The 23576-nt window shown below is 36.8% G+C and overlaps 1 protein-coding gene across 7 annotated transcripts in view; it reads right to left on the bottom strand.

Annotated features, from left to right (window-relative positions):
* Positions 1-23576, bottom strand: part of LOC119629496 (AF4/FMR2 family member 3) — a 317469-nt gene that overhangs the window by 46699 nt on the left and 247194 nt on the right. For all 7 annotated transcript variants that reach the window (XM_062672111.1, XM_062672112.1, XM_038015465.1 and 4 more), the window contains 5 exons: positions 22549-22649; positions 19893-19961; positions 15797-15841; positions 15399-15494; positions 13459-13507 (listed from right to left, as the gene is read on the bottom strand). In XM_062672111.1, the coding sequence (XP_062528095.1) occupies positions 13459-13507; positions 15399-15494; positions 15797-15841; positions 19893-19961; positions 22549-22649 (360 nt within the window). The remainder of the gene's footprint in view (positions 1-13458; positions 13508-15398; positions 15495-15796; positions 15842-19892; positions 19962-22548; positions 22650-23576) is intronic.

Below are 23576 nucleotides of genomic sequence, written 5' to 3'. Positions count from 1 at the left end.
TATCCGGTATCTATTCGAAAAATATTTTCCAATTTAATTCCAATATTAGGCTCCTTGAAATATAAACTTTGTCGCTAACGTGATAAAATCCACATTCATTCGCTTGTATAATTGCGACACGCCCTTTCGGAGCTGCGGTAACTGAATTGATAGTCAAAAGTCAATTTTAGGATGAAGACAATAGAGTGGAAATTGTTTGTCTGAGCTTTACAAAGTTGAGTCGTTTCAGAGCTTAAGTACACAGGATTGAGGACGGAGAGCGTTCACGCCAAGTCGAATCGTTTTTCATATTGGAAACGTTGAGATTTGAACAAAGGGAAGCGATACGAGATTGTTTCCTGAATTTTATTGGTAATTGAAAATTTCTTAGGTGTTCCACTTTTTTTTTTAATAAGGTGCTTGCTGCAATACTTATTTTAGGTTATAATGAAAAACTACGTCCACGAAAACAATTAAAAAAGACAAAACCAGTTAAAATAAATGAATTGATGAAAATGATTCGTAAACGACGCCAACTTTATTGAAAAACAATAGGCAGATTCTTTTTTTTCCTTAGACGGGTGGCCTTACTAACGGCGTATCTGGTTTTAAATGATTATCAGTTCCCGTAAATGCCACCTACCCTTCAAACCATTACTACTTGGTGGTAGAAATAGGCGGGGCGGTGCTACCTATCCATGCGTGCTCACAATGCCTACCACCAGTAAAATATCCATTGTTGTTCTAAATTATAATAACCCTTCTACTCATATGTGTTCATAAAATATTTATAACTACTGATACCATGCACCCCACGCTTTTTTTACAATAAAATATTTTTTTCTTACACTATTTTTAATTCAAATTTATTAAATTTTCTTTTCAATTTTTTAGTTGAATTTTCTATAAAAACGTATTTTGTTTAGTTTTTTTAAACTATTATTTATTTTTTAGTTTAATTTGATTTTTTTTAATTTTTTGTTTTTTTCAAAATTTTATTTTTAATATTGATTTGTCATCGGTCCTTAATACGTATACCAAATTTCGAGTTAATCTGACGTTTTGAAGGGGGTCAAAATCATGTTCAAAGATTCTGTTACATACTAACATACATACGTCTGAACCTAATAAAAGCGTAGGTATTAAAAAAAGTTTTATTTTCCATAGTGGAACGTTCGTTTTTCGAAGCTGACATATCGACATTGCATAATCGATGGGTGTACTCTGTACCGATGGGCTGGTCCTTGGTCGAGGAAGTGTGTGTGCTCGGGGGCGGAGGGGGGGTCGAGCACACGCGGTGCATTTTAATGGAACCGTACACGACCTCCGGTTACGCCCGGCGCTGTTTGCACTCGATTGTTTTCGCAACCACGTCCGATCATGTATTTGACAGGGTCGTTTGCATTAAGGATCCTGTTTATATAGTATATACATATATAAAATTGAATTTATTTATTTTGTAGATATAAGATGAGAATGGTACCACTGGGGACACAACTCAGCTTACTCAACTTTTCCTGATGAAAATCGGACAACAAATTAGATTATTGTTTTTCAAGAAACAGATTGGTAAGTTGCAGGACAGAACAAAAAAAAAGAAAAAAATGTTTTGTATTAGCTCGATATGAAAAATGTATAAGAATTTTGAGAAACAACCGAATTTTAATGATTCAATACCATCTATAGGTTTATGTTCTAATATTGTGTGGATTGGTACCGTCGTTGACTTTTCTGCCACGAAATGTTCCTACATCCCCCCCCCTTTTTTGGGTCTGCCATACCCGATTATCTCAATTGAGTATAAAGAACCAACCTGATGTGTCAAAACGACTTCGGGCTAGTGAATAAAGTTACATTTAAGTTTGGCATCTAATACACATCAGAATTTTTATTTAGGTCAAATAAGAATCGCATATTGGATAGTAACTACACTAAAATTATTAATACCCAACAAAAGTTTTTGTATTAAAAATAATTCAAAAAATTCCTTTTGCTCAATATTTCATTGGGGAGTCAACTGTCCCATCGGCGACCCTAATTAACCTTGGAGACTAATCATATTCCGTTGTAATTGTGCTTTAGCCTCGATCCAGCCATCGTTATGCAGCGGTCCACCAAACAATAGTTATATAACAAGCATTTTATCACGACCTAACCCGGCCGTAAACACGTACGACGCCTAATGGACGGTGCGCGATAGTTCCTCTGCCCCTAGTCTCATATCCTTTGTTCTGGAATGTATTACTTCGAATGAAACACCCTTTGTAGGACCAGCGGCATGATTAAAATATATTTCCGCGCCTACTACTTTCTTTTTCTTTAAACATTCGTTACTAATACTTACTGCTAAATACGCTTTGAAAAACAACTCTTCAAATTTATTCAATACGTCAGCGTCATAGACGTCGACTGTGCAACATTTCAACAAAGTTATTCGTAAAGATTGATTTTAAAATATTTAATTTAATAATCTAAGCACAAAATCAAAACTTAAAACCGATCAAGTTTACAAGTTTTTACGATTAACAGTAAATTTATCGATACAGATATTGAGATAACAAAACGAGATCTCTGCATAAATCTACACATTAAAAGCTTATTACCAAATCTATAATATATTCCTTATTTAATTTCAATATAAAAATATATACACAAAAAATAAATATCCTCGCTGTTGCAGCAGAACATTCTAGAATTGAACATAAAAAATAATAATAATTAAAAACTAAAAGAATACTTAACAAGCCGTTCCTAGGCGACATGGGAAATCATTAATCAAACACGCACGAGCACTCCCATTGATAGAATACAGTCGCAAATAAATCTCAATACCTGCTTTTATCAAATGACATATATTCGTGCACCAAGAATGAGTGTTCTTGCTTACGCTAGCGAGTAGCGTAGTACAACTCGGGATGGGGGTATCCCGGGCCCAGGGGTATGGGGCGCCTCCATGCGAGAGCCCGCGCGTTCGCGTCGGCGCTCCGGGTCGATAGATGGCGTTTCGTGATTAAACTCGCATAACGTCCGAGATTTATTTGCTTTTCAATTGAAAATGATTTTTTATGGAATGCACGAGAAATATTTTATTTTTTTAGCTTTCCGTCCTCTCCTGTCTTTCGATTTCATTTTTATTTTTAACGTTTTTATTGTGTATTCGGAATGCAAAAACTTTAGTAATTCAATACTACGATTCATTTTTATATGACCATGAACTTAACACTGACATAACTAACAATCCTAATAGACCTTTTTTATTCCTTATCATTCATATAATTACTTAAAGCCAGATGTTATCTCACGATCACAGGACATTCATCTATTTATCAGACTATTCGGATATTTGACCGGCCTCAGCAACTAGTGGTGAAAAATCGTTTTTATATTTAAGATTTTGAGAATTTCGTCTCCAAGGATGGCCTAACTTCAAAACTGGTGACGACTTTTAAAAATCGTGAGTTGTAAATATGCTTATCGTAATCCCCAAAACTAGTATAACATCCAAAGATTCCTCTGTCAACGAAGCTTATTACCGAATTATTGATAGGCTATATGATTTGATGTGGAAGTTACGAGTTGCGCCCGTTGCACCCGGTGAGGAGAGTTGCACCCGCTTTCCCTAGTAATTATAAGAAGCCAGGGGAACCAATGCGAATCGGTGCAAGAAATAAGTACGCGGGGAGGATATGGATCTACTGCAACCGTTCCTTAACTACTCAATACCTCGATACGTGCTCCGACTTGCTTACTATTCCGAACTAGATGCACTAATAATTGAAAAGTCTTTGTTGAGATCGAATACGATTCGAGTGTGCTAAAATACTATTCAAGATCGCTAATTCACGCGAATACTCGTATTCATTTCAATTATTATTAAGAACCAGCCGTACTCGCCCGTTTCGCTGGGCATTTAAAATTAACATTATTATTTATTTACATTATTATTAGGGAGTCCAACACTCATATAAATATTAACCTATCCATTAAGTACATGTATTTTCTACATGGATACCAAGTTTCAAGTCAATTGGATGCATGGTTCAGTAGTTATAACGGAACATCCGTAAAAACCACTATAGACTTATATATTAGTATAGATTAGTATACATGACTAAGTATTTAAAATTAAATTAATTGTTACCTATTATACAATCGCTTAAGCATTATGCAGCTAAAACGTATAATTGACCAACACGTGACCAACGCTGACAAAAATAATCAATAATTAGTTTACGAAGACGCATCAAGTCTTCATTTGAAAACAAACACACACACACACACACACATACACACACACACGCACACACGTGCGCGCACACACACACACACACACACACGCACACATACTTTTATCAAACAAAGGAAACCGAAACATTTCCACCGAGCCACAGGTGCATTTATTAAGACAAAGCGAAACGATTGAAAATTATAAACTTAATCTCGGGCGCCGGCTAAGCACCTCGATACGGCGAGCTGGCGGATAACTTACATCATAAAACTTGGATGTGGTTTGCTAACTTAGCCGGCGGACAGGTAGGTATGAGGCGAATGCATAAGATATTGATTTTAGGTGAGACTGTCGCGTCACGTGATAAAGAATGTCACTAAACAATTGAAAAATACTAGACATTTTTTTAAACGACTATCGCGCCGCCTGTGTTTCTTGAATTGTATAACTAAAAAAAAACTCTTTCTGAAGTATCAAAGAGTACTTTGCCAAGTTGCTACCCAATCGGAGCATCAACTCAATTCAATAGGTATCTGGTATTTATCAAGGTAAGAGAATAGGATGTCTTGACATAGGTCACTCTAGAAGTCTTACTATACACACTACTACAGTTTACTGGCAAATCTATAATGCGTTTTGATATAATGGAACAGCCGGTGTATGATAAAATCGAGATATTTATGCCATGTCCCGAGGCGTGTTTTTTTATTTTTTTTATTCCACAGTTGGGTGCACGAGCTCACAGCCCAACTGCTGCTAAGTGATCACCGGAGCCCATAGACGTCTAAAACATAAATGTCGTCACCCACCTTGAGATATGAGTTCTAAGGTCTCAAGTATAGTTACAACGGCTGCGCCTCCCTTCAAACCGAAATGCAATACTGCTTCACAGCAGAAATAGGCAGTGCGGTTAATCACAATTTTGCGCGTTTGATTTTTATTACACGATGTTAGCGTGTAGCGGAAATCACTTTATGTAAACTGATCTATTCATTATTATTCACTAAACAAAAAGTGACTGTATCAAACACGGTACTGGTTGGGGATAGGGCGCCTTTTAAGCACACTCGGACTGTTTCTGCTGTAAAGCAGTAATGCTTTCGATTTGTAGGGTACTTTAAAACGGAGTCTCAGAACTCTTGTCTCGAGATGAGTGGCGCTGTGAGTTCGTCTACACATCTAAGCAGCTGAAAAATAAACTGCAGCCAACAAGCACGTGATCAGATATGGGATTATAGTATTTTCGTAGACTTATTCGTATTCTATGGTAGGCAGCGGCTTGGCTCTGCCCCTGGCATTGCTGACGTCCATGAGCGACGGTGACCACTTACCATCAGGTGGGCCGTATGCTCGTCTGCCTACAAAGGCAATAAAAAAAAAAGGACGTAATTATAATTATTTTTACGGTTTAATCCAACATATGTTATTGTGTTTGTATTATATCAGACTTCTTAAATATTTTGTGTAAACTTACTCTCACAGAGACGCCTAATATTCGCGAACATTTAAATATTTTACCAACTACCGTCTAATTGTTTTTTTTATTTATTTTTTTTATTGCCCTTGTGTGCAGACGATCATACGGCCCACCTGATGGTGAGTGGTTACCATCGCCCATGGACTTCAGCAATGCCAGGGGCAGAGCCAAGCCGCTGCCTACCGCTTAATACTCTCCACAAGCCTCGTTTGAAGAAGGACATGTCATAGCGCGCGGGAAACACCGCGGAGGGGAGCTCATTCCATAGCCGGATGGTACGTGGCATAAAAGATCTCTGGAAACGCACTGTGGATGACCGCAGTGGCTCCAGGTAGTATGGATGAACTCTACTCCGTACTCCGTACTACTTGTACAATGGTATCACCTGATGCACTTTACCTATAGTGAATTTTAATTGGCAGAGCAACGTGATCTTTAACTCAAGAGATCAAATAATAGTTACGTTAGTGACTCAATCGAATACACGATTACCGATAAAATTAATTAATTACCCGACAACAGCATCGAATAGTTCGCACAAGTTAGCTGAACTTTAGTCTGTATCGATTATATCGAGATTAGGTACCGAAATTTATTGAAAACTGTTTGAACTGACGCAAGTTTCTGTCGGATGCTTGTTAACGAAGCGGTTCTCGTTATTCGTACAAGATTGTTTTAATTGTTTTCAAACCTATCGATAACACGGAGGCCATGTGGTTTCCTAATGATGTATTGAAAATTTGAAAAAAGCCACTAAGGAGACGAGTTGCACCGAACATAATTTTTATTAACTTCGAATTGTTACTATACTTGAGACCTTAGAACTTATATCTCAAGGTGGGTGGCACGTTTACGTTGTAGATGTCTATGGGCCCCAGTAACCACTTAACACCAGGTGGGCCGTGAGCTCGTCCACCCATCTAAGCAATAAAAAATAATAATTGAATGAGACTAAACTAATCTATGAAATGGGATTAATATAGGTCAAAATACAGTGAATCCAAGTTAAAATGTACTTTAGGCGTTTCTCTAAAACAAACGTTAACATTAACAAGACTCCGCTCCAATCACATAATGGCCATTTCGTTGTATCGCGTTCTCAAAAATCACGTACACTAATAGTAGCCACTAAAAAGATCCACCTGTGCGAAGACCTAAACGCTGATATATTTACAGACGCTTTAACCAAGACCGTAACTCACTCATAGGGGAGGGAGGGGGGAGTTCGGGATACGGAAGGGGGACAGAAACACTTTTTACGATTGAAGCTGTCGTAAAAGTTGGAAAACAATTCCTGTATAATCAATGAATCTTGCAGGACGGGAGAAAGGCGCCGAAATGTGTAAACGCGTACGTGACCGCTCCCGTATGGAGTTTTTATTGAAGCTATTAGTTAAACTCTCTCTCTCTCTCGCTCTGTGAAAAATATTACCGTATTTAATGATTATGTTTTTATCTGTTTATATCCTGCACAAACATAAAGATTGCTCAAAATATACTCGGCGGTTTGTGGCCGTAAAGCTGCAGATGCATCTGTACGGCAATGGCTGCTTTCATAATTACAATGTACACATTTATAATACATCCATTAAATAGTTCTTATTTTAAGAGGTCACGAAAATTTCTCAATTCTGAAATCGCCAATAACTTTTTTAGTAAACCATGCATACACAAAGAGAACGTTCTGGAAGCCATAATATATTTCCTCAACATTAATTGGTATTGACAGCTTTAGATATAGATGGCAAACCATATCAGACAAGCACGATCACACCTTCATACGTATGTGCCTACAACGTTTCTGCGGACTAAAGCGCAAAGAAAAGCGGAAAACTACTCACAAAACCCGCGCTCTGTAGCACATGAGGCCATTGAACTCGCGCGTCATCTGTTTTTAATTGGATTACATTGCGGGTATTGTTCAATGCTTTAGTGAAACTATTGTACATTCGATAATCATACTTAATCACTGACGCCTCAAGGTTCACATTTAATTCGTGTATTGCATTTTCTCTTTTCTTTTATTATTGTTATTTTTTCTTATAAAACTTTAAAAAATATATATATAAATGTTTCTAAAGTTTTTTAATGACGACACTTAAACTCGTCAATAGCTACAAAAGCAAAAAAATATATAGTCGGTTGACAACCAGAACACAAATAGGATACTGTTACTGGCTACTGAACTATTTTGCCTATTTGAATATTGATTTGTCTTACTGCTGTGAATATATGGATCTGTTATGGTCTCAGATATACCTTCTTATATAATAGATGAAGTGCGATGTTTTTACGTTGCGGTTTAAGGAATTATTGGCACTGCAAACCGTCTTTGTTTTAGCGATAGATCTTTTTATTTATTTATTGTCCTTGTAGGCAGACGAGCATACGGCCCGCCTGATGGTGAGTGGTTACCGTCGCCCATGGACTTCAGCAATGCCAGGGGCAGAGCCAAGTCGCTGCCTACTATTAAGTGTTTTCCACAAGCCTCACTTGAAGAAGCTTGTGTCATAGCACTCGGGAAACATCATAGAGGGGAGCTCATTCTAAAGCCGGATGGTAAGTAGCAAAGAATATCTCTGAAAACGCACTGCGGATGAAAGCACTAGTTCTAGGTAGTATGGATAAACTCTACTCTGATGGCGGGTAATGCGATGGTAAGATCCTTTCAAATCATCCGGTACCCCATGAATACACTGCTTTATCAACATATTTAATAACGACCTCGAGGAAGCTTTTAAAACAACAATCCTTCAACGTTACAACAGTACGGTTTTGTTTAGAGCTAACGAATAGTACAAAGGGGTTTTTGAAAGCATTTTTTAGTGTACTCTAAACCAGCCGAGATTAACTAAATAATCAATCAATTAGTCAAGTCAATCGGCATCCGAGCATTTGATGCCTGCACGATTTTCGAATATAGTTTCCGTAAGAGTTTCCTAAACTATTGGACATAATGTAGCAAGCTTTGTTATATTAAAGACTACCTAAATACTATCAGATTGAATTTCGGCTCTCGTCTATGTAATGCCGCTGTAAGCCAAACATAGATGAAGGTCAAACACTAATTATTAACTGAATGCGAATTGATTTAGCGTTTAATCAGAGCTTAATTAGTTAGACAACGGAGATTTTCAGTGAACGATTAAGTATGTTCTTTTTAAAGAATACGTGGAGAAAACATTTACGTAATCGCATCCAAAGGTTTTTGTGAGTGAAGTGAATATCTCAAGCTCGGAATTCTGGACAGGTTTGTGCCATCCGGCTATGGAATGAGCTCCCCTCCACGGTGTTTCCTGAGCGCTATGACATGTCCTTATTTAAAAGAGGCTTGTGGAGAGTATTAAGCGGTAGGCAGCGGCTTGGCTCTGCCCCTGGCATTGCTGAAGTCCATGGGCGACGGTAACCACTCACCATCAGGTGGGCCGTATGCTCGTCTGCCTACAAGGGCAAAAAAAAAACTAATGAGTTAGCCGCTTTACATAAATATTTAAAAAAAACTCAATAGGACTATTTCTGAAAACAATGGTGATCGTTCCAGATACTATAATTTGTGAAAATCAAGATTATAAAATCACCCGTATCGAAAACCATAAAGTACTAGTTTTTGCCCGCGACTCCGTCCGCGCGGAATAGTTACTTTGGCATAACGCTAAATTTTACCCCCCACTTCATTTACGTAGAAAGTGAAAATATTTTGAAACAGTCTTTATTGGTGCTCCATTTGTATCGGTCTCGTGATGTTATATAGCCTATAGCCTTCCTCAATAAATGGGCTATCTAACACTGAAAGAATTTTTCAAATCGGACCAGTAGTTCCTGAGATTAGCGCGTTCAAACAAACAAACTCGTCAGCTTTATTATATTAAGTATAGATTAGAGGCATATAAACTAATATAATGACAATGACAAACCCTAAAGATTAAACCGTAAAAGTAGATTTAATTATGTTTACGATTTGCGAAAAATGAAGCATCTCGGTTCTAGAAGAATATCTGTTTTACTTGATGTAGGGAAAGTTATCACAGTCCGCTTGTGATCCTGCCTATTTCTGGCGTGAAGTTCGAAGCGTTCAATATAATTGAGATTTTGATTTTATGTGTCAAAATGAGTAGCGGCATTCATGTTGCAATCGTCAGCGCATCTGGAGCTGTGATAAGTGCTTGCACAGCACGCTATGTAAATAAAACAAGAAAAGGATTTCACAGGCGTCCGCCTGCTGCTTTTGCTTAATTTATTTCTTATTTCTTATCTTCTTATTTAATTCTTATCCTTTAGACCACAATGACTTGCCAAAATAACAAGTATATATCTTCGCATTTTTTTTATTTTCCTTTTATTTTCTAGTGCTTGTATATTGCGTTTTTTTTTTTTAAATCTCTGATCGACCCAGCGGTACATAAATACCAGTTATTTATACAATGTTAAATACCTAATAAGTACGAATTATATCAGTTATTTAAAACAACATTTAAATATAACTGAGCAAACCAAGACAATTATAATCTAAGAAGTTTAAGATAAAAGCGCTTCCGACGAATAGAAATCGTGCAGACACAAATTGAAATGGGGAGTGAGAGTGCAGACAGTTTGAAAAAAATATCCTGAAGCCAGACGATGAAAGGTTCTGTTGCAGACATATCGATTACATTCCCATATCCACTGACCTAACAGAGAATGGAAGAAAAAAAAAACAGCAAAAAAAAACGCCCAATTGAAGTTTGAACGAATTAATTTAGGTTATTTTATGAACACGATAATAAGTTTTGTTTTTTTTGCCGTCATATTATCTATATATTAATACGTGAAGAAAAAACTTTGTATCCCTTTTTACGAAAAATGTGCGGACGGAGGAGTATGAAATTTTCCACACTTATAGAGAATGTAGAGAAGAAGTGCACAATGCTAATATTTTTTTAAAATAATGCATAAAAGGTACATTAAATCAATAAAAAAAACATTACACACACTACATACCATGTATTTGACGCACACATGCATGCATAATATTTATTGTCAAACTTTTGTTCTTGATTGTCAAATTTTGTAGATTAAACATTGTTTGTCTTTGTTAATATTTTTTATAATGTAGTCTTGGAGAAATTTGTGATTATAGAAGTACAAAATACAATAATAATAGTGTACAAATTTACAATTCCAATTAATTATAGTCGAATTTCGACTACTACGGGACCTCTAGTGTTTGTTAATTATATAATATCTCTTACAAAACATTTTCCGCGCATGCCCCTATCACGCACGCTTCTAGTATGGACGTAAGAACGTATTACAAAAAAACAAAACAAAAAAAATTATTACTGAAAGATTAACACCGACTAAATCCGGTGCGAGCCGGTTATGTTAAGTTCAATCATAATATTGAGCGTTATAAGAACGAAACTACTACTACAAACAAACTATTTTTACATTACGATTTTGTTTGTTTGTTTGTGTGTGTGCACGAGACCGTGCGAGTCAACGTGCAATGCCAGTTAAGTTTTAGCTTTTTTTGTTTTTTTTTTTTTCATTTACATCGTCGCGCCGTTCGCAATTTATTTACTCGTGCTGTGCCGACAGGTGGCCGATTCGTGCCCGCGATACGTGTAAACTGGCTCTTAATAATTTCATTTCACATTTCGTTCAAATGTGCGCTCAAACTTAAATCGCACTTCTAAAATATTCAACGTCCATACTTATTTAGCTTTTCGAATTTTAAATTTGTAAACAGAATGTACATTTTCGTGTAGCTTCATAGAGAAATACGTTGAATTGTGCCGTTCTTTTTTTATTTGTTGTTTACGCGATTTATTTTTATTTCTGTAAGTTTTGCAGGGTTTTAATAAATACATCGGACGGTTCTCGAGTGTTAAATTCAAATAATTCAGTTTTCAATAGCACGGCAAGGAGCCAATTAGCGAGTTCTCCAGAAATAAAATGATTTCTTTAGTCGCAATGCCTTAAAGTAGAATAAGTTCATAACGGCGCGACCCGGGCTTAATAAAAATATTTACGGATGCGGACACAAACTACTGGTGGTACCACCACCCCGCCTATTTCTGCCGTGAAGCAGTAATGCGTTTCGGTTTGAAGAGTGGAGCTGCCGTTGTAACTATATTACAGAATTAGAACCTATATCTCAAGGTGGGTGGCGCATTTAGGGTGTAGATGTCTAGGGGCTCCAGTAACCACTTAACACCAGGTAGGCTGTGAGCTCGTCCAGCCATCTAAGCAATAAAAATAAAAAAACGAATCATCGGCTCATTTGTTTTATTGACATTTGTGGGTATAATGGGATTTTTGAGTATGCATTTTTTATCCAATTACCATTCAAATACTTGTACTATTTTGGAGCAGAACTTAATAATTATATATTAGAAGAACTTTGGTCCTGTGACTTCTGTGTATTACTACTATTACTGTATTGGTTTCTCTACGAAGACAGAAGTTAATACGGCCTGATAGTGGTTGGTTAAAACGTGGATAATCTTTTTGGATATTTTTTTATAGGTTACGCGGGTTTACCTAAGTTGTTCCCAAAATATCAATATTCATTTAACCTTCAAATTATTTACAAATGTAAAATGTTGTCTTGTTTCAAAACAACATCATTCACAAAACACTTCGTCCAAGGACCCGCTAAGTTTCTTTGCAAGACCGCTCCTAATTACGTCCTTAAGGAATGCTGTTTGAACAATTGTTTGGCAGTTCCGGGACGACGATTAATTTCTCCCCGAAACTATAAAACGCATCACAAACTGTGTGACCCTTACGTGGGCGCTAATCACAAATGCTTAGTTGGGTACTCAAGAATGCTATGACACAATCAAATCAGTTCTTCTAGTCCGACTGTGCTATCTCATTCGCAAAGCAATTAAGCGTGGGCCACATTCGAACCTAATTGTAAATGTGACCTCCAGTCCCAATTCGTAGTATTAACATTGAGCTCCTAAACTTAACTGTTAATAGCAGGTGAGGCAGAAAGAAGTTCACATCGTCCACCCGGTATGAGTGTAAGAGGAATGTCAATCTTGTGCCTTTAGCGATTATGGTCAAATTTTAGTTTCTTGCACTAGGTTGCTTCGCGAGAGAAATAATTGCGTCACATTAAGCGGTCGTATTGACGACGCTTTTCAGTCAACGTTTAACGTAGGACTCAACGATTGTAATCTTATGTATTTTTTACTGTTTTAAAGAAACATTACGTTATCGGTTATTATACGCAAAAAGAAGCGAACATTATTTTGCACAATAATGTTAGATTCTCTACAGTTAGAATACACTAAAATCATAACTATCAATGCTGTAAATAACAAAATCACGTGAACCAGTATCATTAAAACTCAAGTAAGAAATAAGACAATTTACCTGTTTCTCTAATTTGAAATGATTTGGTAATTTCCAAACAGGGTTTTCCGAGCAGTTTCGATAGTCTTTATGATAAAATTTACTCCATACATTCGCTATCATTCTACTTTTTAATTTTAATAGGTCTCAAGTTAACCTAAAAAAAATATATGAGGCACCAAAAAAAAATATAGTACACAAAAAATCTCATTTCACGACTGTTAATAAAAGGTTTCCGATTTTTTTTCGATAAAAAATAAATCATGAGCGAAGACAGCATAATACTTAAAGCTACTATTTTTTCTGTCTCTTTCCCCCACAGCGAAATCCGAAAATAACATTTTTGTAATGCAACTTTAAAGTCCTTTCTCGCATCTAGAAAATTCGAAAAGCATTTCGTGATGTGTAAAAACAAAATGAAAACACTTACCAGGTTTTGTTAGGGGTGTTTTGATTTCCTGCACGGGATTCTCTTGGACCTGTCGAAGGAGAATTTAAATTTGTATGAGCTAAATACTTATTTTTTGGCGGTACTATTCCTAGGCACAACACTTAAATTCTAGGGCATTGGCATTTAATTGATATAATAAATAGCTCGATAATGACAGTTCAGTTTCCATTGCGTTCAAAGTGAAGTATAGTATACGCATGAGTTAGTTTTGAATTATAATTAAAAAGACCATCCGGCAGTAAAGCAATTATTCGTTCCGCTTTGAATCGCAAAAATACAATTTCTCGCAGCGCTACATAATTACGAATCTATACATATAAATAAAATTGGAGTGTCTGTTGGTAATATTGAAATAACCGCTTTTTACTACATGCACACGGTACATACACAAAAATAACATTTTTTACATTTTTTGTCTGTCTGTCTGTTTGTTTGTTCCGGCTAATCTCTGGAGCAGCTGGACCGATATTGACGAGACTTTCACTGATAGGTAGCTGATGATATAAGGAGTAACTTAGGCTTTACCCCACGACTAGCTTCGCCCCACAGCGTTACCCGCGGTACGACAATAACCGCGGGTAATATCGCGGATTACAGCTATCAATAATAAAATTTAATGTTTCCGAAGCAAAGCGAGAGCGGGTCGCTAGTCCAGAATACGCACTTAGTCCGGCGATATTACTACGCATATCTCCTCAATGAAGACGTCATAGGTTCGCAACTGGATTCGAACTACTGTTTTATTCACTTTAAAACAAAGTTCGCTACAAATGCCAATTTGAAAATTAATTAATTGCTAATTGACTTTTTGCTTGTACACTTTTTGTTGTGAACCACAAAAAATCAATTAAATCTTGATTTCCAGAACTAAAGACGCAGATTCCACTTCGACCTTGAGATTTGAAGTCCTATTCCCAGTTGCATTCGAATCTCTTACTCGTTGTCCAATGCGAAGTACATAAGTGTCTTCACCATAGACCACCTGGGAATGAAAGTCTCCGGGTTCCCCAAATAATTACAAAACAGTTTTGTTCAACCCTAATATGATTTATACTTCAATATATGTATTACTCTTCTAGTTCTTTTCTAAATCGTTCACTCACTGCTGAGGATCGCGACCACATGTGACTATCCTCCACACTGTTCGATCATGGATGACAAGGACCGCATGGTACAGACTACCAAGTGCTTCGTTTACCAGATCTGACCATCTGGCTGGTGTTCTGTCCACGGCGCGTTTGCCCTCTATGCGACCCGAAATTATAAGCTTCTCTAATTCATGTCTGAGAGACCGCATGATGTGTCCGAAGAAGCTCGAAGAATGTATTATGGAACCTATTATGGGATGTTTTAAAAAAAATCGCAACCCTAATCTTACTTGTAAAAAATAATGCACGTACATAATAAATTCGTCATAATTAGCTTATAGCAATCCACTGTTCGACATAGGCCTCTTCAATAGCACGCCACTGAACACGATCTAAGGCTTCTCTCATCTCTCTCTCTCTCTTCAATCTGTTCCTCATTGCTGAGGATCGTGACTCCGTTTAATTCCGTCAACTAGCTGTCTCCATCGATCCCGTTCTGTAGCTTGTTGGAGTGCGTCGCTGACAGGTATTTTCAGTTCCTCCGCTATTTGGTCCGACCATCGTTTGGGACCTCTACCCCTAGGCCTTTTTCCCTCGATTTTACCGGTCACCACAAGGCGTTCGAAATTGCCGGTATCCCTGCGTGCAACATGACCAAAATACCGCAATATTCTTTGTAGGCAGGTTGTTGATAGACGTATAATTATATAATTTCTCTCGTAGAGCTCAGTAAATACGTATATATATTGACTTCCAAAAACATTATTAGGGCAGACAGACGATTCTAAGTTCTAAAACCGGATTGTAAAATCTGTACGAAAATTATCTTACCTTATTCGTGTGAGGGTTAAAAATGAATTTGTTTTCGGCTTCTTTCCTCGGCGTCGCCGCTATCACCGAGAGGGGTGTTGGTATCGACTTCATTTCCTGCAAAAGCACATCATTGTTAAAAGTTATCCGGTTGGGCTGATCGCACGCGATTTTATTTTTACTACTCAGTTACGACATAGATTCGCGCTATAAAAAAAAAATAGAGGCGTAAAAGTTTGTTGCACGAAATCGTTGATTTGAATATATATTTGATAAATATTTAGATAGGTAATTCAGAGACTGAACAATACCGTGGATGTGTGAATGATTTTTATTAAATTTATTAAAGTAATTAACTATAGTAGGATTCGGAAGTTGGACACCAAACGGCTTAAATGGATACAAAAAATCATGATTACCTTTAAAATACTTTCTATTGGCGGTTGACTGCTGTCGATGTTGGGCTGAAAAAAGATGGAATAAATTAATCAAATTCATAATCTACAAAATAAACCATCTCCATATATTTACAGAGATTCTGAGGAACAACCACCAGTAATCTGTGATAGCCTCTTGTGAGTCCGCATGGGTAGGTACCACCGCCCTGCCTATTTCTGCCGTGAAACAGTAATGAGTTTCGGTTTGAAGGGCGGGGAAGCCGTTGTAACTATACTGAGACCTTAGAACTTATATCTCAAGGTGGGTGGCGCATTTAAGTTGTAGATGTCTATGAGCTCCAGTAACCACTTAACACCAGGTGGGCTGTGAGCTCGTCCACCCATCTAAGCAACAAAAAAAACAACAACAAAAAAACCTTTTTTTTTTGCATACAGGCAGTCCCGCGACCCTACAAAGTAATTTTCCATAACGAATTTCATAAATCGACGTTTTATGGCTTCAATAAAAATGCTTCTTTACACACACACACACACACACACACACACACACACACGCATAACGTAGTGGAACGCAGGCAAAAATATTACTCGACGTATATCATAAGCCGAAAATACGCGAGGATACTCATCTATTTATTATTCATACATTGCGATGGTCACTCAAGAATTTAAAAGAAGGTTTTACAATAAGGTTTTTAACACCAACATTAGAAGAACGAAGTCGTTTTTTTTTTTGTTTAGATGGGTGGACCAGCTCACAGCCCACCTGGTGTTAAGTGGTTACTGGAGCCCGTAGACATCTACAACGTAAATACGCCACCCACCTTAAGATATAAGTATTAAGGTCTCAGTATAGTTACAACGGCTGCCCCGTCCTTCAAACCGAAATGCATTACTGCTTCACGATAAAAACAAGTTCGTTTTCAGTGCTTACGATTAACGAAACACACTTTACCAACCATACCAAATACACTAACAAACTTTGGAATAACAAAACTTTCATAATTTATTTGATGAATATAATTAAACATTTTCATAGTTAATATCGCGATACGACAATTTGGTTATGACAATGTTTTTATTTTTTTTCAATAAGAAGTGTTTCTTACAAAACTTACAGTAACATAACTATGTAGTTTAAATTTAAATATTCAATTAGTAGTGTTTAATAATCAATTATCAACAAATAGATACACAGATAACAAAAGAAAGTTAAATTGTTACACAAGGTATATAGTGTGCCAAACAATAGTCAAACTAATATTATCAAAGTGCAGTAGAATGAAAATTAAACAGTCGATATATGGCGGCGAAAAATATTGCAGCTCGTATAATGAAAAGTCATAAATATTGGAACAAGGTTACTGTTCAAAGTAAAACCCATTCAAACCTTGAGAGTACAACAAGTGGTATCAAACAAATCAATGACGCAGTAATGGGAGATGGAATGGAAAGCGTTGCTCGCCCTGATCATGAAACAGTTCTCCCTATTAGTGGTCTTAGCTAAGGGTACCTATCTGTGGAACACTGCGGCTTTCTGAGAAGATATAAATTTGTACGCAATCCTACTTGCTCTACTAATAGCTCCTGGATAATCCACTGATCCATTTGCTGTGCCGAGAATACATGAAAGGTGTTGGTTAAACAATGGTTACGAGAATTACAGTATAATTATTATTAACTAGCTCACCCGACAGACTTCGTAATGCCTCAATCGATAAATAAAAGACCTAAACTTTTGTATAAAATAAACTTAAAACAAACAAAAAGAATCCGACGTCCGACGGTGGACACATCAAAGGAAAAACAAAATTGTTATTTTTATTTCATTCCCAGCATTTTCATATTTAACCTAAGCTTTGAAACCTTCTCTGGACTTCCACAAATAATTCAAGACCAAAATTAGCCAAATCGGTCCAGCCGTTCTCGAGTTTTAGCGAGACTAACGAATAGCAATTCATTTTTATATGTATAGATTACAATATGGCAGGAAAATAATACCGATCAATGCTATTTAAGGGGGATTGAAAAAAATCGTTACTTTGTTGTGGTTCAACGAATTTATCTTTCAGGCAGATGAGCTGACAACCCTCGCTTTAGATCAGATAACCACTAAGGATTACGTGAGCCTATAAACATGACAACGTAAGCGTCAACCGTAGCATTAAGCTGTACGGCTTCAACCCAATACACTTTACTCCAATTTAAAAAATTACATTCTTATTATAAACATTAACTTTCCATAATGTGGTACTATGAATTATATGGGTTTTAACCTATTTGTGAAAATCTCCGAGTGACTTTACGTTTTAATAACAGTTTTTCATAAATCATGGTTTTAGCTGTTAGTTTTTTTATTAGTAAATTAATAAGTCTCAGGTACAATGGAATTATAGCTCTTTAGATCGTAACGCGGGGTGGCAGAAGGCAGGATGATCGTAACAGCCTTAGCGGGCTCACAAAGATAGGTAAAAAACCAGACACTACTACAGACGAAATGATGGCAACAAATCTCTCAGGCATTGAGGTCACGTCGCTTCTCATAAGCATTATACCAGAATAACACCATGCCATTCCTCATTTCAAACACAGACTCAACAGAAAGGCACTTTAGAGTACTGTAAAATTATGGTGGCAAAAAGTCTCCATTAAAATTTTAGGGCCATTTTACGCTTTTCTGTGTTGTATGATTAACAACTTCACGCCAGCAAAGTTTCGCATCGAAAGCGCCCATGCGTCGAATCTCTCGTCGCGTATTCATTTGTGTACGCATCGTCTCGCTCTATACCATGAATAAATTAACACGTGCGACAAGGATGAATAGTCAGATTCCTATGAAACGCCCCGACCAAAAGGTGTAGTTTTTGTAAGGAACTGTACATTATATTAACAAAGATTCGTAGAAGCGAACAATACTACAAAGTCATATGAATATGAAGTCAGTCACTTTTCTGAGTAAAGACAACATTTTTAGTTTGATAGAATTTTATTGAAGGAATTACACACACTGGGAGCAATTATTTATTCACGACGGAATGTCTTTAAGCCGATACGTTTCAGGCGACTTACAAAAGTTAAGCGCCTAAACAAGTAGCTATCGCATGGAAAATATTAACTAGCTATGTTTGGGTTTTTATTTAAGTTTGTTTCTTTATTTTGCCTGAAGTCACGGTCGGAAGCAATAAATTCCACGACATGAGACATGAAGTCACATTACAAAGAGCCAGCATAGCGCAATTAGTAATAACCATCCTCCTATAAAACCGCAACATTATTTCTTTGAACTAAGAGAACATTAGAGATTACAAGCATTACACAAACAATTTTCGTACTAATAAGAAATTTAGTTAGTGAAACCTTGATTTTCATAGAATTGTACATACGTAGCGATTACTATGTAGGTACTTAATTTTTATTGTTACCCACGCTTTGACCTAAAAATGTAAAACGCCCACTAGACTTGTCAGTTTTTTCAATATACCGTTCAATACAATCTAATCCTAAACTTATTATCAGAAACCAACGAAGTACCACAAAACATCCATAATTCTGGGAATCACGTAGCTACATCTACGCTACCGATCCTCCCGATCTATTAGCGGTGCTTTTAGGTACCACAAGTACCGGTCACCGTTCTCTTCGAACCCATCGCTTGCGACGAAGGGCTCGACGAGCGAACTAACCCATAGACACAGCCCACTGAGTTTCTCGCCGGATCTTCTCAGTGGGTCGCGTTTCCGATCTGGTGGTAGATTCTGCGAAGCACTGTACATGCTAGGGCCAGTGTTAGCAACACTCCGGTTTGAGCACCGTGAGCTCACCTACCTGTTAGGGCGAAGCTGAAATAGCCTCTCAAGGCTATCAGCATAGGTAGAAAAAAAATACTCTGTGTTCTTAAGCTGTGCCTAACTAGAAGCGCGACGTACGGTCCTTATTTCTTGGCCTTTCATTCGTTATTCTCATCACGACCAATCTAGTGCGGGCGGTTACCTGGTTTTACAAATATCACAGCATTTATGATGTCAGTCCTAGTTACCCGTTCTAGTCCTAGTTCTATCTTATAAGCGAAATAGGAAGAAACGTTTGCCTCGAGGCCGAATCATTTTGCGAAACTTACTTGTAAGCCGTTTGGTATCCTCAATGGTGGTGGCCGATGAGCTTGTGCAGTGGGATTGGAACCGTCGTTCTGTGAAAGATAATTAAGGAACGACATTAATACTCGCGAAAGAAATAATTAACGCGGCATAAAATTTAAAATAAAATTTTTATTGGAGAAAAAGAAAATGTCTTTAATAAAATAGCTGATGTAGACAAATTCGCTTAACCGGTTTAAGCGCACATACGAGTTTAACGTTATTGCCACATAAATTAGGGACACTAAGTTTTAATTGTATTCTGTCTGTGTTTTTCCGATTCCGAAGACCGGAGCGTATAACTGCTCCACAGCAGAAATACACACACCTACATAACATTCCTGGTAAATAGGCAAATTTATGTAATTTTTTTTTTTATTGCTTGGATGGGTTGCACGAGCTCACAGCCCACCTGGTGTTAAGTGATTACTGGAGCTCATAGACATCCACAACGTAAATGCGCCACCCACCTTGAGATATAAGTTCTAAGGTCTCGAGTATAGTCACAACGATTGCCCCACCCTTCAAACCGAAACGCATTACTGCTTCACGGCAGAAATAGGCAGGGTGGTGGTACCCACCCGCGCGGACTCACAAGAGGTCCTATCACCAGTAATTACGCAAATTATAATTTTGCGGGTTTGATTTTTATTACACGATATTATTCCTTCACCGCGGAAGTCAATCGTGAACATTTGTTGAGTACGTATTTCATTAGAAAAATTGGTACCCGTCTGAGATTCGAACACCGGGTGCATCGCTCAACACGAATGCGCCGGACGTCTTATCCGTTAGGCCACGACGACTTCATAAACTTCATAAATATTTTGTGAGGTAGATTTTTAATAGATCTTATCACTATATGGTGATCAAGTTGTTGTATACACGCCAAACTACAATTGTATTTGCTTAAGAATAATTTGCTTCGAAATTTGAACCTGAGCATAGATCATCCGATACTATTACAGCGGATGTATTATTAATAATACTATTTAAGTTTGAAACGTACTTGTTGAATTTCAAATTTTCCCAATCCATTTCCTATAGACTATTCTACGGCTATTCTAAGCAGAATCCATACACGTTATTCTATGTTGATCGCTTCAACTAAAGTAGGCCAATTCACAATAAATTAGTATAACTATTTCTATAGAAAACCACTTTACCTACACTCCGCCGAGAATCCCACTAGAGTATTGAAGTTTTAAAAGAAAATATTTTATATTAAGGCGTAAGACGTGAACAAGCTTTATATAAACCATTTTAATAAAGAAAAGTTCTTTGTTTATTTTTAAATGAGAGTTTTTCTTTTACACACAAAACCCATCGGTCCTCTAAGCATTTGCCACTGATATGTTCTGTAGAATTTAGACCGCAACAATTCCTCAGAATATTTCAAATCTACACATATACAAATCAATGTGTATACGTTCCCTATAGACTATGAAACGGCTGGACCAATTTCGATGAAATATTCAAGAAATTTTCAGATTAGTCTAGCGAACGTCCCTGTGAATTTTGGTAGTGATTTGATCAAAATCAAATCAAAGATCGACCAGCAAAGCGGGGCGAGTTTGACTACTTTAAATCTATACTAATATTATAAAGAGGAAAGATTTGTTTGTTTGTTTGTTTGTATTGAATAGGCTCCCAAACTACTGAACCGATTTGAAAAATTATTTCACTGAAAGCTACACAATTCCCGATTGTCATAGGCTTTTTTTTTTGAAAAAAAATTAGGGATCTTTACTAAAACTCCAATAATGTAACCAAAGGTGTAAAAAATTACCTAAAATATGCTTTACATCGAGTGCCTTGCGAAAACTATTGATGATAGAATAAAATAATGTACTATTGACTTTGTAGAACACAGTATTATTTACAAAAAGGGTCGCGACAGCATATGTCTAACTATTATAGTTATGCCGCAATAAGTGTTCTTTTATTTAAAAAATAATACAACGTCAAATATCGTTTAAATTTTTGTTAAAGACCCGAGCAAAGCCGGAGCGGGCCGCTAGTCTACTATAAGATGGAAAAGAAACACTAAGACTTTATAAGTAGCTCTTCAAAGGTTTGTTTCTTCGTTACACAAAAAAACAACAATAGCCGAACAGTAAATATCTTAAACAACAACATCCATAACATCAACGGTCGTCTGGTGTAGTGGTAAGTGACATGGTCACTACACAAGGGGGTCGCGGGTTCGAATCCCGCCAAGGAAGTATATTTGTTTGATAAATATAAATGTCTTTTCCCGGGTTATGGATGTATCTTAAATATATGTATGTGTATAATAAAAAAATCTTACATTTATATCCGTTATCTGGTACCTGTAACACAAGTTCTTTACGAACTTACCACGGGACCAGTTACCGTGGCGTGATTGTTAGCAAATATTTATTTATTTATTAAAAAAAAAAAAAATATGTATAGGAAACAGTAGTCGGTATTACTAGCCACTAGTCTTAGTATTTGCAAACACCCCAGGGGGAGGGAGTCGCGATTTATTTTGAATACGTACTTATTCGCTTCAATTGCTACAAGGATGCAGTCGGCGAGGGTCTTCCGCAATCGTGACTTTGATAGACAAACATCGCAATATTTTATTATATAGTATGGTAATTATAGACTATGTACCTTGTTGTAAGGGTGCGGCCGATGGTGAACGCGACCATTTTGCGGTGCCACCATAGTGTGAGCTGGCTTCTTAAACTCGCTCTCCCTCCTCGACGGTGGACCTGGTTCAAAAATTAACAATTATATTTAATATATTATTAATATATAATTATATTATTATTACTGGTGGTAGGACCTCTTGTGAGTCCGCACCGGTAGGTACCACCACCCTGCCTATTTCTGCCGTGAAGCAGTAATTCGTTTCGGTTTGAAAGGTGAGTAACTATTTTGAGACTTCAGAACTCATATCTCACGGTGGCCGCATTTACGTTGTAGATGTCTATGGACTCCGGTTACTACTTAACACCAAGTAGGCTGTGAGCTCGTCCACCCATCTATGTAATTAAAAATAAAAAAAAATGACGTGGCATCTCCAATAATACTTAAATGACATGATAATAAAAACGATATTATCATATTTTTTTAGTAATATTATTTATCAGTCAGTCCTCTGAGTGGTTATTATCGGAATAATATTTTATTCAACAGTAGTTTCAGTTAATATCAAATGTAAAGCTAACAAATATTTGGCGTATTCTTAAGAATAGTAGTCATAGTAACAAATCAGTACTATCAAATGTAGAGCTAACGAATATTTGGCGTATTCTTAAGAATAGTAATCATAGTAAGAAATCAGTACTATCAAATGTAAAGCTAACGAATATTTGGCGAATTCTTAAGAATAGTAGTCATAGTTATAAATCAGTACTATCAAATGTAGAGCTAACGGATATTTGGCGTATTCTTATAAGAATAGTAGTCATAGTAACAAATCAATACTATCAAATCTAGAGCTAACGAATATTTGGCGTATTCTTGAGAATAATAGTCATAGTAACAAATCAGTACTATTAAATGTAGAGCTAACGAATACTTGGCGTATTCTTAAGAATAGTAGTCATAGTAACAAATCAGTACTATCAAATGTAGAGCTAACGAATATTTGGCGTGTTCTTAAGAATAGTAATCATAGTAAGAAATCAGTACTA

Source organism: Bombyx mori, chromosome 14 (genome assembly GCF_030269925.1).
Source record: "Bombyx mori chromosome 14, ASM3026992v2".
In the NCBI taxonomy this organism is placed as follows: Eukaryota; Metazoa; Arthropoda; class Insecta; order Lepidoptera; family Bombycidae; genus Bombyx; species Bombyx mori.
Note: the sequence above shows the minus strand (reverse complement) of the source record. Positions and strands in the feature narration are given on the sequence as shown.